The sequence below is a fragment of the Ornithorhynchus anatinus genome, chromosome X2 (genome assembly GCF_004115215.2).
Source record: "Ornithorhynchus anatinus isolate Pmale09 chromosome X2, mOrnAna1.pri.v4, whole genome shotgun sequence".
NCBI lineage: Eukaryota > Metazoa > Chordata > Mammalia > Monotremata > Ornithorhynchidae > Ornithorhynchus > Ornithorhynchus anatinus.
Genome location: NC_041750.1, coordinates 21944361 through 21959019, shown reverse-complemented (window position 1 = coordinate 21959019; position 14659 = coordinate 21944361). Strand labels below are relative to the sequence as shown.

General features: G+C 42.9%; 1 protein-coding gene across 1 annotated transcript; it reads left to right on the top strand.

Moving 5' to 3' along the window:
- Nucleotides 1-224: 224 nt before the first annotated feature.
- Nucleotides 225-7715, top strand: GCM2 (glial cells missing transcription factor 2). The gene is made up of 5 exons (XM_001514343.1): nucleotides 225-266; nucleotides 2676-2928; nucleotides 4245-4357; nucleotides 5587-5709; nucleotides 6822-7715. Exons 1-5 carry the CDS (start codon nucleotides 225-227, stop codon nucleotides 7713-7715), a joined length of 1425 nt encoding a protein of 474 aa, XP_001514393.1.
- The last annotated feature ends 6944 nt before the right edge of the window (nucleotides 7716-14659 follow it).

Here is a 14659-nt window from a genome sequence, read left to right as displayed (position 1 = left end):
TCCCAGCCCCAGGGGACCCCGACGACCCCCAGCCCCTCTCGAAATTTGCGAGTCGATTTCCCGGGGCCTTCCGGCCCTGATTCAACCCAGAGTCCCCGGACTGCCGCTCCCCGGGGCGCTTGGCCCCCCGAGGGGGTCCCTGGAGGAAGGGGGGCGCGGGGACCATGTCCAAGAACCCCACCGGACCCGGCGAGGAGACCGACTGCTGCCCCTGTCCCCAAGGGATGAAGCTCACCTGGGACATCAACGATCCCAAACTGCCGCAAGTACGTGGAAAGGAAGGGCAGGCGGGGGGGTGCAGCTCTCAGTGTTGGTGTGCGCGTCCTCAACTGTGTGCACACACTGGGTCGATCCACGTCTGTTCCAAAGCACTAGTAATAATCATTGTCAAGCGTTTATTCTGGGCCGTGCAATGTATTGAGCGCTGGGGTAGCTACACCTCTCGTCCCACCCGGAGCTCGCTTTCAAAAAGAGGTTTGGTTTCTTCCGAGGGATCCCAAATGCTAACCAAAAAGAAACTTTTCTTTTCAAACCCTTCTTTCCCTCGATCTCTTTTTCCCTCTTTCCCATCCTACTACCCTCACTCTCTAATGCAGTCAAACGTCTCTGCGTAAAATTAAAGTGTCACCCCATCTTTACAGCGAGATGAGATCGCTGACCTCATAGCCCTCGAGAAATGGTTGACTTTCACAGATTTCTGTTATATTCCCTCTTTCTCTCTCACACACACTCTCACTCTCTCTGTCTATCTAGATATATGAAGATATCGAGAGAGAGAGATACACATTTTGAATCCCCAGCTGGACCTGGGACCTATAAGTTTATTACCTTTATCTTGGAAAACACTCTCTACTTAAAAGGTGGAGAGCAGGTTCTCTTTTCCTTACCTCTTTAAAACTTACAGCAAATTCGCTCTATTGAAAACTAACGGCATATACTGATACGATACAAGCAGCGCTTTCTACCCTGCATCAATAAAAATCGTTTTTAATAGAAGACCCTAATAGCATTGACTCTCTGCGTCTAATCCTCCCTGATTTCCGTTCACTTTTTTATGGCATTTGTTAAGCACTTGGGCATCGAGCACTGTTCTAAGTTTCATCGAAACAACCTAAAGTTACAGTTGGCAATCCAAGGAGTGACGGGAGTTGTGTTGCTTACTGCCTACTCAGTCCCTAAAGAAATAAATATGATCATTGAGTCTTTTGCCCAATTGAATAAAGCTGTTTTTGATTGGACCATTTTCCTTGAGCCCTCAGTGGACGTGCAGAATCGGTCAGTATCCTCCCAATAAAAACTCCTTCATATCTTCAAGACAGTTTAGTTATCCTTTTGTCTTCTCTCCTCCAGCCTAAGATACCCCACGTCCTTTCACCTTTCTTCATAAAAGCTATTTCCAGCCTTTAGTGACTTTTGTTACTCTTCTCCCTAATTGCTCTTCATCTTTTTCAGGAGGTTGGGTCAATGGCCAATGGCTGGGCAGGCGTGGGTGACAGTAAAATCGTTTAAAAATTCTGTGCTCTGGGGAAAGTAATTACTGAACTACTATCACTGGGAACCATGGGAATCCATGCAGCTTTCTCAAATGAGGAGTCGGGCTTTCAAATTAAAAACTTTTGAGTCTGCATGGAATTAAGGCCACTAGGTCGTCACTGACTTTAAGCTCATCGTGGACAGGGAACATGTCTACCATTTCTGTTATATTGCACTCTCCCAAATGCTTAGTACAGTGCTCCGCACACAGGAAGCACTCAATAAATATGATTGATTGATTGATCTCCTCCATAGATGAGAAAACCAGAGAGTGAAGTGACTTCATGTCACAAGAGGGACAGAAATGAAACCTAGACTTCCTGACTGTAGATTTGGGGCTCTGACTGTGGGGCTGCTCTTATTTTAGCATGGAATCCTGCCCTTCTTACAGTGGGTGATGTATGGATGTATGGACTGATGGATAAGCAGGAGGGTTGGGAAGGTTGTTGAAATCTGTTGTCTGTGGACCTGTTTCTGAGGTATATGCTGAAAGGAATGTCGCTGAGGTAAAAACAAGTGTCATAAAGGTGTTCGAGTTCGGCTGAGGAGAGACCCCCCCCCCCCCAGAAATGCAAAGGTAAATTCATTTTCAATAAAGGAACTGTCATACGATCTTCTTTCCTTGTATAGAGAATTTCAATACAGAGAATTGAAAGAGAATTTCCATTCGGGGATGGGGCGGGGAGGTTTTAGGGCATCACTTCTAATTGCAGTATACTTAATAATTATGTTACTTCTAATGATGCTTACTATGTGCCAAGCATTGTACTAAATGTTGGGGCAGACACCAGATAATAGGGTTGAAAAAAACCCCTGTCCCACATGGTGCTCACAGTCTAGGAGGAAATAGGATTTAATCCCCATTTTACAGGTGAGGAAACTGAGCCATAGAGAGGTTGTGACTTACCCCAGGTCACAGAGCAGACAAGAGGCAGAGCTGAGATTAGAATCCAAATCCTCTGACTCACAGGCCCTTGCTCTTTCCACTAGGTTATATTGCTTCTCTTGGGGAAGTTTTTTTTTTTTAAAAAAGAGTGAAGTCACTGTTCATCAAGCTGGGATGCCCTGTTCATTCAGTTATCGAGTCATTCTATTTTCAATCTTCCTCTCCCGCTTCCCATTTTCCTCTGTCTGTGTTGTAGGAGCCCAAACACTTTGACAGCTTCAAGGAGTGGGCCGATGGTTACGTGCGCTTCATCTACCGCGGCGAGGAGAAGAACGCTCAACGCCATCTCAGCGGCTGGGCCATGCGTAATACCAACAACCACAACTGCCAGATCCTTAAGAAGTCCTGTCTCGGGGTGGTGGTATGTGCCAGCGACTGCGTCCTGCCCGACGGCACCAAGATGCAGCTCCGGCCGGCCATCTGCGACAAGGCTCGACAGAAGCAGCAGAGTGAGTCGGGGCGGGGAAGAGAAGGCTCACTAGTTGTCTGAAAATAGTCCTCCTAAAATGCTTAAGTTCCTAGCAGGGATGGAATGCTGAGCCCTCAGAAAACTAGGTCCAGCTGTAGTATCTGCATCTTTCCCAGGAGCCCCCCACTCCCGAGCAAAGACAAATCCACTTTTGAATTGCTTTGAAAGGACTCAAAAAGGTCAAAGGATTCTAATTCTGGTTATTTAGGAGTCATAATAAGGAAAGAGTTTGATTCTGTGGGGAAAAAATGAGGAGCCTTAGCTTCCTGGTATTTTTTTCCTTTGATATCATTTTAGGACTTTTAACTGAACAAACAATGTAAACCAACCCCTGAATAATCAATCTTTAAAACTCCCATTAAAAGAAAAGGAGATCTCTGGGACTTTTTTTGTAAAAAAAAAGCAAGATACTAAAATGACAAAAATGCCCTTTTGGGAAAAATAAACTCTAACGATAATTAAGCGGAAACCTGAAATGTGTTTGTGAAAAAACCCAACGGTTTTCAGTTTAATTTAGCATCATATATTATGTTTTGAAAAAGCATACCATAAATTATAAATTTTCACATGGTAATACCTTTTGGAGAGTTTTTAGATTGTACAGTACAAAGATTACATTTTGAAAACATTTAAATTGCTTCATTAGAAAATATATGTTGAATGGGGACTATCAGTAAGAGCAGACTGTATTCACTGAACCTTTTCCAGAAAACTCCAGCTAATGACATACACGATGATGAACATACATGATGATGACTGCTCTAAGGAGTCTGTCCTAACCCCTGATTTACTCCTTTATCACTTTCTTTGTTATTTTCCTACTGAGCTAAAACTGTTCATGCTTCCCTAAAAGTTCTGAGGAAAATCCACTCAGTTATTTTAAAGTTGAACGAGGTGGGAAAAGTGTATTTCATTAAGAGCCTTCTGGGAAGCAAATACCTCAAAAGTAGCCAGGCACTAGCCAGTCAAATTTAACTCAGATATTGTATTACTCAACTAGAACGAGTTCATCATTTCATTCTTTAATGGAAATAAGAAATTCTTGCATACATATTTAGTGTTAAAAAGAATAGAATTATCCAAATCATCACCTATTTCTTCTTGCTCATGTGGGATGTAAAATGCATATCTTTTGCCCTGATTATGCTTAGCTTTAAAACAGAGGGACTCTGGTGTCAGCTAGATTGTAACGGGCCCTCTAAATTCATTTCATTCATCCAATCGTATTTATTGAGTGCTTACTGTGTGCAGAGCACTGTATTAAGCACTAAATGTGTTCACCTGTGAATTTTGCAGAGAAAGTGTGTCCCAACTGCCATTCAGCTTTAGAGCTGATCCCCTGCAGAGGTCACAGCGGTTACCCAGTCACCAACTTCTGGCGGCTTGATGGCAAGGCAATATTTTTTCAGGTATGACTTATCCACTTTTGGAAATGGAGGTACAGACCGGGCTTCTTAAGCAAAATCAACAGGAGAGTTGAACAGTTATTTGCTGACCTAGCTGAATTCCAGGAAACAGATTTTCATGTTTTCAGTTGTCTCTGGTTTCTTCCTTCTTTTTCTCTTCCTCTCTCCTAACATTTGGGCCCCCCTGTTTTTCCTCATCCCCAACCCCCACTGTTCTGCCTTAGGATTTTCATGTTTGGACTCTCTCCCCAGGCTTTTCCCACCATCCTTCAGGACTCTGCCCCACTCTTTTCTGGGCCAGCTCACCCCCGTAGGCCTCCAGCCCCAATTTCCAACCAGCCTCACTCTCTTCCTGGGTCCGGGTTCCCTTCTTTTCTTGACTCTGGACTCCTCTGCAGCTCCACATACCTGCTTGCCTTCCCATCCTCAGGCTTCTGGGTCCACCCTGCCTCAAAGTGCACTCTTCTTCTGAGAACTTCCAACACCCCTCCACTCCTCCTGCCTCTTCCCTCCCTCCCTACTGAGTCCTGCTCCTCTGCCTCCCAGTGCTGCTCTGGTTACATCGGTTACTTCTCCTTACTCTGAACTCTGACTGCAGACTACTCATACCCAGTCAACCTCCTTTACCTTTACCTAACTGAAGTAGCATGGCCTAGTGCATTAGAGCAAGGACCTGGGAGTTACAAGGACCTGGGTTCTAATCCTACCACCATCACTTGTCTGCTGCGTGACCTTGAGCAAGTCACTTGACTTTTCTGTGCCTCATTTACCTCATTTATAAAATGGGGATTGAGCCCCATATGGGACAGGGACTGTGTCCAACCAGATTAGCTTGTATCTACCCCAGCATTTAGAAAAGTGCTTGACACAGAGTAAGCCTTTAACAAATATCATTATCATTATTATTATTATTATTTAATCCTGTCTCCCCCGTCGCCCCTCCAATGACTATGCAGTTGAGGGTTATTAGGATCTCCTTTCTACTACTATATCTGATCCTGGGTGGAGTAAATAGACACTCTGGATCATCCAGACCCCTTAAAATTAACTTTATAAGTATCATCTTAATGCAACTTCCAAACGTGTCTAACTCACTCTTTAATCTTACCAACAGGGAGAATCTGGCTCGACAAGGTTTAGGGGACAGTGAACCAACACATAGAGTTAATGGAAAGAAAAAATAATCTGATTTGGGGGATTGGGAAATGACCGATGTTTTACAAATCATATAGGCCAAAGGAGTTCATGATCATCCGAGACCAGAAAGTAAATCAGAGACAGAAGCAAGAAGAAGTGCCATTAAGAGACAGACATCTTCTTACCAACCCCAGAAAAAGAGGTTCCTAGAATCAGAGGTATCTGAAGCTACATTTTCATCCAACTGTTTAGTTTACTCTTGAAGAAGAAAACCCAAGAAGAATAGACCCTTCAAAATATAATCATCCGATTTCCCCTTGACATAAAGCAGATGGAAGTAACTAGTTCATCTATCTATAGTTCTCCTTCATACTTGAAGAAGACACCACAGACAATTAAATTTACCTGTGAGTGCATTTGTGACTGAAAGGACAATACAGGACTCACAGTTCCACCCTACTGTGTTCCCAAAAAGGAGGTCCTCTGTGTGTTGTCATGTTTGATATTTGCAATGCCTGCACTGTTTTCACTTTTTCCTCCTTGTCTCTCTTTCCCAGGGAACTCTGTGATATTATACTCTCCCAATCACTTAGTACAGTGTTCTGCACAAAGTGAGCGCTCAGTAAATACGATTGATTGATTGATGGAAGTTTGGTTCAAAAAGACCTGCTCCTTTCTTGCTAGCGATATGCTAGGCTGGCCTCGCCTTGGCAAGAAATTCCAAATTTCAGATAGAGTGCAGCATAATCTGAGGAAATTTACCAGTGCTAAATTTTATCACCAACACTGCCCCAACATAGAGAGTGAAAGTCTCAGATATCCTCTGCAACTCTTGGGTAATCATTCTAACTTTCTCACCTAAATACAAGCATATTTTTTTCAGTTATCAAAATTGGTATGCTCTTCAGGAATGTTATACTGAAGTCTAATGCATGAGGGAGCTCTCAGCAGAATAGTTATTTTTACCTGAAGTAGACAAATAGGTTAGAGTTGCTTTAACGTCTTTTTCTGAGAGACACCAACTTTTCTAAAGTTTGTCTTCTTTCTAAGGTATGTCTTAGTCAAATAATAGACTGAAGCAATTGGATATAATTGCAAGCTCCCAAAGTCTGTCTGTGAGTTTTTCAGGGTCTCCTTGAATGTGTTAATCCTAGAGAGAACAATGAGTTTAATATTTCAGATTTTTAGAGTTTAAAAGGTACAAAGTCTAGTTTAGAATCACCATTGACCATTCAGTTTATTTCCAAACTCCTTCCCATTAGTTACAACAGGCTGTGAGAGTGAACGGCATTTCTTGGTCATACAAACCTCTTTTCCTGTTCTTTTACAGGGAGGAAGACATCAAGAGAGCAGTGGTCCCTGCAGCAACATCCACCACTTTCCCTGTCCGGAAAGCCCGGAACGATTCAGTATAACCACAGAGCCCAGTTTCCCTATTCCAACTCAGCCTTATGCCGCCTTTCAAAATGCTGATTCTTACAAAATTCCCTGTGACTCAACCAGCTTTCAGGGGGACTCCATGTCACCTTTTCAAAAATGTCCAAATCCGAGAATCTATATGCCCAGGCCACCTTGTGGCTATGAATTTTCAGTCCCCAGTTACCTAGGATCCGGCCCTTACCCCACACTTTATAGAGACGCCAACAGTTGCTTTCCGGATGCCGACTGGGTTAATTGGACCGGGCCGCAATATAACAACAATTCATCGAATGTCCGTGATAGGAATTTCGAAGCCAACACTAAACATCATGGGTTGAAACAGGTCCTTGGCAAAGCGGGCTGTGGAGAGAGGAATGACTGTGGACAGTTCCAGAGTAATCCCCCTCTCTCCTACTACAATGGGGAATTCCCCTGCAGGTATGGGAGTTCTTCTCCTCCCACCGGCCCACCGGGCCTACAGACGGTGATCACAACTACTACCAAAGTCTCCTACCAGGCCTACAAGCCCCCTGTCATGAGGTACAGCGACAACATCCATGATGTTAAAAACCTTCAGAGCTGTAACTATTTAGCAGACGGAAGTCCGGGGGCCTTCTATTCCGAGGTAAAGACCCAAGAAGACTGTGGGACAGCCAAATCCTCCCTGGTTTACCCCCCAGAGCCAACCTCCTTTAAGGGAGAACGAGGAGAGACCTGGGACGTGTATCGATGTGGGCCGTTCCCAGGAAATAATTATTCTGATCGAGTCGGTCAGCTCTTTAGGTATGAGAATGAGGAATTCTGAATTATAATAAGAAGTGCAGAACATCTGTTTCTGAAATTTTGAGATGGTGAGCCTCTAGACAAATAAAGACAAATATATTTTTGGTCGCACAAAATCCACTGGACAGGCCAAAATATTAGTGTCTGGGTAAATTAACAATATAATCCAGTAATTTGTGGAAATGCCACATGAAGCAATGATTACTTGCAACATTTTGTCCAAGAGTCTCTGGCTTCTTGAATAACATATGTGGGAAAGCACCTTATGAAAGATAATACTACTTCAGTGGCAATCAATGATGAAAGAATTTCGTGTATGCGAATGTGTTCTCTATATTTCCTTATAAAGTACTTCAAGGGGTAAACTGATTAATGTGGTCATTTCATCATTTCAACAGCTGTCAAGTTAACTTCCTAAAAAGAATGATATTTGGACAGTTGCAGGTGACTATTTTGGTTAGGAGGTTGGCTGATTAATGAGCTTCTTAAAAACCTTTTTTAAAAAATAACTTTTCTATTTTTAATCTTTTATTTTAACTTTACTACCATAATATTGGCAGACTTATTATACTAAAGATTTATCTTGCGTGAAAATTTAAAAACGCATTTCAATATTTGTTTTATTTTCCAGCTATGAAAAAGTTCTACCACTCTCACTCTTCTAATGAACAAAATCAAATAAGAATGTATTAAATGTAATCGATATATAAGGGATCTTCATCACAACATGACTAAATTAGAAATAAATGCTAATCACCCTAGGAGTTAGGCAATGGTTTAGATTTCATTCTTAATAGGTTTGAAAGGGAACCCCTGCAATATTCTCTCCACCAAGAAAACCTTCCAAAGTTCCCAAATCTTCCAAAGCAATTACTTTGACTGAGACCAATACCGCTCGACTTATAACCTTAGAGAAAAAAAGTAGAAATTATATCATCAGAGTCTACTAATATTTACTTAGTACCATTAATTACACAGCACTCCGGTAAGCACTGTGTGGGCTTTTTAGAGAATGAAGTTGGGGTGGTCCTTACAAGGAGCTTGCATCTAAAGTAGAGGCGGGAAGGACACACAAACTGCCAAAATGAAGTGGCTGTGTGCATGATCAGCTATAAAATCTAAATCTAAATTAAAAAAGGACACAGAGGCATACATCTCAAAATACAGTGATGCAAATAATCACACCTAGAGGAGTGCATGAGGTGAAGGTTAAATGGGAAGCAATTTATTATATTTGTTAAATATTTATTTTGCACAAGCACTGTGCTGTACTGAGAAAAGGTGTTTTATAAGGATGTTCAGACCTCTCCCTAGCCCAAAGTGGGGCTCGCAATCTAATAAGGAGGGCTGACGAGGAAGAAAATAATGTAATAAATGTAGCAGGATTGATAAGTCAACAACAGTAGCTATTTAGCCAAGACTGTCTTCAGAGCATTTGGAGACCCGAGATAGGGAAAAGTTTGTTGATCCTTCCAACCTGTATAGTGTCATCTTGGTTTGCTATGCACATATGCTGCTTTCTCTATAATTCATTCAATAGTATTTATTGAGCGCTTACTATGTGCAGAGCACTGTACTAAGCGCTTGGGATGAACAAGTCGGCAACAGATAGAGACAGTCCCTGCCGTTTGACGGGTTTACAGTCTAATCGATGTCACCACACCCGCAAAATGCATTCCTTATGCTATGTCCTACTGTGTGCATATACACGGTTTAACTGAATTTTGTCCTGCAGAAGCCCAGTAAAATTTCTAGACCTAGAGAGTTTCTCCAGAGGGACCCCTTGACACATCTCTATTACCCTAAAGTCATTAAGTTATCACCGTGTTATCTGTTAAGTGCTAGGTGCCAAATACTGTACTAAGCAGTAGAGTAGGCATAATATAAGCAGATCAGCCACAGTCCCTGTCCCATAAGGAACTCATAGTCTAAGGGGGAAAGAGGACAGGTGATTTACAGGTGGACACATATCTTATTTTCATTGCACTTTCTCTAGAGTTTATTATAGTGTTTCACACTCATAAGATGCTCAATGAAGGTCCCTGATTGATTTATTGATCCTGAAAAACCTCCAGTGGCTATTTTCCTCTAGGCTCTCCAACAACTCTCTCCTCATATATCTGCTCTTTTCCTCCTACTCCCCTAGCTTGGGATCTGTAACCTTCTTACGGTGCTTGCTCACACCCTCCCCATGCCTGGAACTCTATACCAACTTCAAATCCACCAGACCAAAGTTTTTCCAATCTTCAAAACCCTGCTTAAAAATCCCACCTCTTCCAGGGAGTTTTCCCCGATTACTTTCTTCTACCTCAAGTCATATGTAGCCAACAGATAGCCTTTGCACTGTTGTATAAAAGTACATTAATCTATGTATGCTACATTTTTTTTTCAAGTTTCCTTACTCTTGCTATTAGTAGTTGTATGCCTGCTTTACCTCCTGCTCCCATTAAATAAAGCCTAGCTGCCTCTCTCCACCATTAGTCTACAAACTCCTTGAGAGCAGAGACTGCGTCTTTTACTTTCCTTGGACTTGAGAGCAGAGACTGCGTCTTTTACTTTCCTTGGACTTCTCAAACAGGGCCAGCTTCAGATGGGAAGAGTGTTAAACAACCACCTCAGGCAGCAGGGGTGGTGGGGTAACCCCCACAAAGATGGCAACTGCTCCACCCTTCTCAAAGATGGCAGCCAAACAGATCCTGTCAAGAATAGTGGCACAACTGCCTTTCTCAAGGAGGACAGTGGGATGGACGTGATCCATCAACGGAGTGTTATTCAGGGCCTTGGAATCAAGATACCTATGGTGTTTGGTTGAGGAGAGGCCGGTAGCGAAAATTTTTTTTGCAAAATGTTGTGTACAGCATCATTATGCTATGCTATATACTTATACAGGGTGACAAAATGATGTCGTGTTGAACCAGAAAGGGATGGGGCAAAGGCATTTTCGAAGCTGGTCCTGCTCCCAAGTGGCTAATACAGTGCTCAGCATTCTGTAGGTGCTCAATAAATGCTACTGACTGATTGAATAAGTGAGTGAATAGAGCTTGGCTGGCGGTCAGGGTAGAAGGCCGTAATTCCTATTCCTCAGTGTATTTCACCTTTATGACTCTCTTCTAGATTCAGTTATTCTTTTCAGTGTTTGAATGAGGAGAAGCTAGTTGAAGTAGTTTGCCTAGTATGGCTTTCTTTTAGTAGGGTGGGGCATAGTTTTTTATTGGAGTAAAGGCAGAAACCTTTCCCTCAGGTTTTGAAATTTTTGATGTCTGAATAGAAGTGTTCAAATAAAAAACTTTATTCTGAGCTTTAGTTCTTCAGAGAATACACCATTCTCTGCGTTTGTTCCACCTCATGATCCTTTAGACCTGAATTCTTCCAGAAAATATGGTCTGGAAGTTTGATAGTTAACATTCCCCAGAGATGTCGACATGTACTGTATAATGGTGAAAAAAAAAATTCTAATTGTTCAGTTGTAATAGGACACATCCCCCCACCATACACACACACACACACACAAGCACACACTCATAGAGAGACCTTTCATCCCTCTATACGTGAAGATCAGTAAAATAATGTTTTCATCTAAGACTAGATGAATACCTGCTAATGGAACATTGCTTTTTTTAAAATGATCTCTGCCATGCCCATGAAAGCCCAAACTCCCCCTTTCTGCACCACTTGTTTTAAAAGCATTTAGCGAGGAAAGTCGCCATCCCCAGAAGAAGCTTCTGTTCCTCTTCCATTCTTGTATCAATGGTCACTTTCCCATTAATCATCAAGCAGGGCTTGGTTTCTGTATTTCCTCAAAGAACTGAGTGGGCTGCTCCCATGCATTTTGTTAGCTTATGGCTTTATTCCACCAACCTCGTTGATTGTGATAGATTCCTTGGAGAGCAGGACTCTCAAACCCCAGCCACCTGTGACACTAATTTCCCATTGCCCAGAAGGGCACTACTAAGTGAAAATGTCACCTGTCTCTCTGGCTGACAAGGCCACCCTGTGTACCTAAGAGGGAAATATAGTAGTCTCAGTCAATGCCTTTCAATGGCAAAGTTTTAAAAGCTCCATTTAAACCAGATTCTGCCCGGAGGCAGCCCGGTCATTTATGTTACAGTTCTTTGTGAGTTGTCATAAGCCACCTGGGTTCTTTTGCTAGCTAAGTTGTTTATCCGACCACAGAAGGACCACTTTTCTATTGCTTTGTAAAAATTCTTCCTAGTGGTTGACAAGCCAGAGCAATAAAATAGAAATAAAGACTTAGCTGGAACTCAACTTGAATCAAGGGGCACAAAGGGAAAAACAATCACTTAGTCCAATGCTTTGCCTCAATCAATTAATCAGTTGTATTTATTGAGCACTTACTGTGTGCAGAGCACTGCACTAAGCGCTTGGGAGAGTACAATATAACAGAGTTGGTAGACACGTTCCCTGCCTCCGGGTAGACTTTCCCCTTTCACATCCCAGATGTGTGAGTATCTTTCCTATTCTGAAAAAAAAACATACATTTTTCATGTCCCTGAAAACAGAGCAGTGAATCTCTTCTGAAACCTTCCCACTGTGCTGCACTTAGACACACCATTGTTAGGAAGGGTAAGGTGTGACAGAACAGGTCGTGCCTTTGATTTGTTTGTGCAATAGTAGTGATGCTTTGCATTGAACCATTCACTCCCACATATCCTACCCCTCCATGCCTAGCAGTACACATTGTGTAAGATGAATGGGTGCAGATCCTGAACACAGAATGCAATACCTCCGAGACCCCATAGCAGCAGACAACACTGTGCCTTCAGCCCCTCCGTAACCACCTTTGCGAATGATACGCCGAGCGGCTTTGTGTCCGGGTAGTCTTTTCCACTCTCTTGCAAGAGCCAGAAGAATATGAAAAACAAAAATGAAGATTAACACTTGCTACCACCAAAAGAGTAAGAGTAGAAAAGTCTAAAGTGCAGAACCCTGTACAAAGCAATGGGGAGAAGCACAAGGATCTGATCCAAGGTCAACCACAGACTCATAATTTAAGCAAGGAGACAGACAGCAGACAGACAGACACACTGGGGAAGAATAACAGATCCCGTCTCCTGAAGGCAGGGCCGCACAGAGCATTCATTCAGTTGTATTAAGTGCTAACTGTGTGCAGAGCACTACTCTGACTGACTCTTACCTACCCTGCTGGTCCCCCAAACTACCCCGAGCCCCAAACTGTCTGCCTCATCTCAATTTCTCCAAGAACTAATAATATCTGTGGTGTCGGTAAGTGCTTATTATGTGCCAAGCATTATTTTAGCACTAGGGTAGATACAAGGTAATCAGATCGGACACAGTCCTTGTCTCATCTAGGGCTCACAGTCTTAATCCCCATTTTTGCAGATGAGGTAACCAAGGCCCAGAGAAGTAGAGTGACTTGCCCAAGGTCACACAGCAGACAAGTGGTGGAGCCGGCATCAGAACCCAGGTCCTTCCGACTCCCAAACCCGCGCTCCATCCACCAAGCAATGCTGCTTCTCGACTAGAGTCTGTCTCATAGACAACAGTAAGACATTCACAAAGGCACACCCTAAAATTTAGGAATATTAAATACGCTCATGTATTTTTCATCCTCTCTTTCTCCAATTCAGCACCCTCAAACAATTTCATCTTAGCGCTCTTGGCTTTAGTACTTAATATTTGGCAGTTGGGGTTATAATTCTTTCCTTTCCCCAGCAGGCGGGGGAGGGTTGAGGTGGTGGGGAGAGTAAATGCCTAGTTAACTGACATGGGAAATAAGTCCAGAGACCTTCAACCACTGACCACGAAGAGCGGGCCAGGACCTGTGTAATGTTATACTCAGCACTTGCTGAATGAGTGAGTACGTGGCAGTGGCTGAACAACAAAAGCTATCAGTTACCTGCATCTGCAGGGCACATTTCAAGGTCACAAAAATCATGTCAAGGTCACTGCCCAGGTATTTAAGTTAAGAAATGGGTCATCAATCAAAAATTGCAGCTGTTGGCCAACTGCCCACAATGCCATATTGCATTTTGAGAGGGTGGATGGTGCTACATAACCATGCTAATTTAAATGACAAAGCTGCATTTTATTTGGAAATTATTACATTCTGCAACCTGATTGGAGATTTTTCGATTTCCCTTATGGGCCTACAACCTACTCATGAGTGTTTCTGAAGTGGAGTGGGAAGTCAAGCTCTCCTGGCACAGATAAGCCACTTTATCACAGGCCTGGATTCATCACAGGTCTAGATTTACAACAGCCTCTCAAAAATAATCAATCCATCAGTGGCATTTACTGAGCACTTACAGCGTGCGAAGCACTGGACTGGGCACTTGGGAAAGTGTGATATGACAGTAGATACAATCCCTGCCCTTGTGACATTTACAGTCTGAAATACAATTGATCATAAACTAAGAAATTAGTCTCAATGGTTTCAATAATGCCTGTTCCATGTACTGGAGAAGAGTCATGCCAAGCTATCTTAACTGGCACTCTCTCATTTAACTTTGAGGACTTCCCAAACTAAGCTCTCATCGCCATCACCCTATTTTCCCTCCCTACTGCCTCTCACATGCATTCAGTCCCACCCTCTTACTATTTAGCTTCTCCCTTCCCATTCCCACAGCACTTATGTATGTACATATACTCTGTTGTTTCCCTTATAATTTATTTTAATATCTGTCCCCCCCATTTTATTGTCAGCTCCTTGAGAGGAGGACCATGTCGCCCAATTGTAATGTACCCTGCTAAGTGCTCTGCTCAGTGTGAGCACACAAAAACGTAATAATAATAATGTTGGTATTTGTTAAGCGCTTACTATGTGCAGAGCACTGTTCTAAGCGCTGGGGTAGATACAGGGTAATCAGTTGTCCCACATGAGGCTCACAGTCTTCATCCCCACTTTACAGATGAGGGAACTGAGGCACAGAGAAGTAAAGTGACTTGCCCACAGTCACACAGCTGACAGGGGCCAGAGCCAGGATA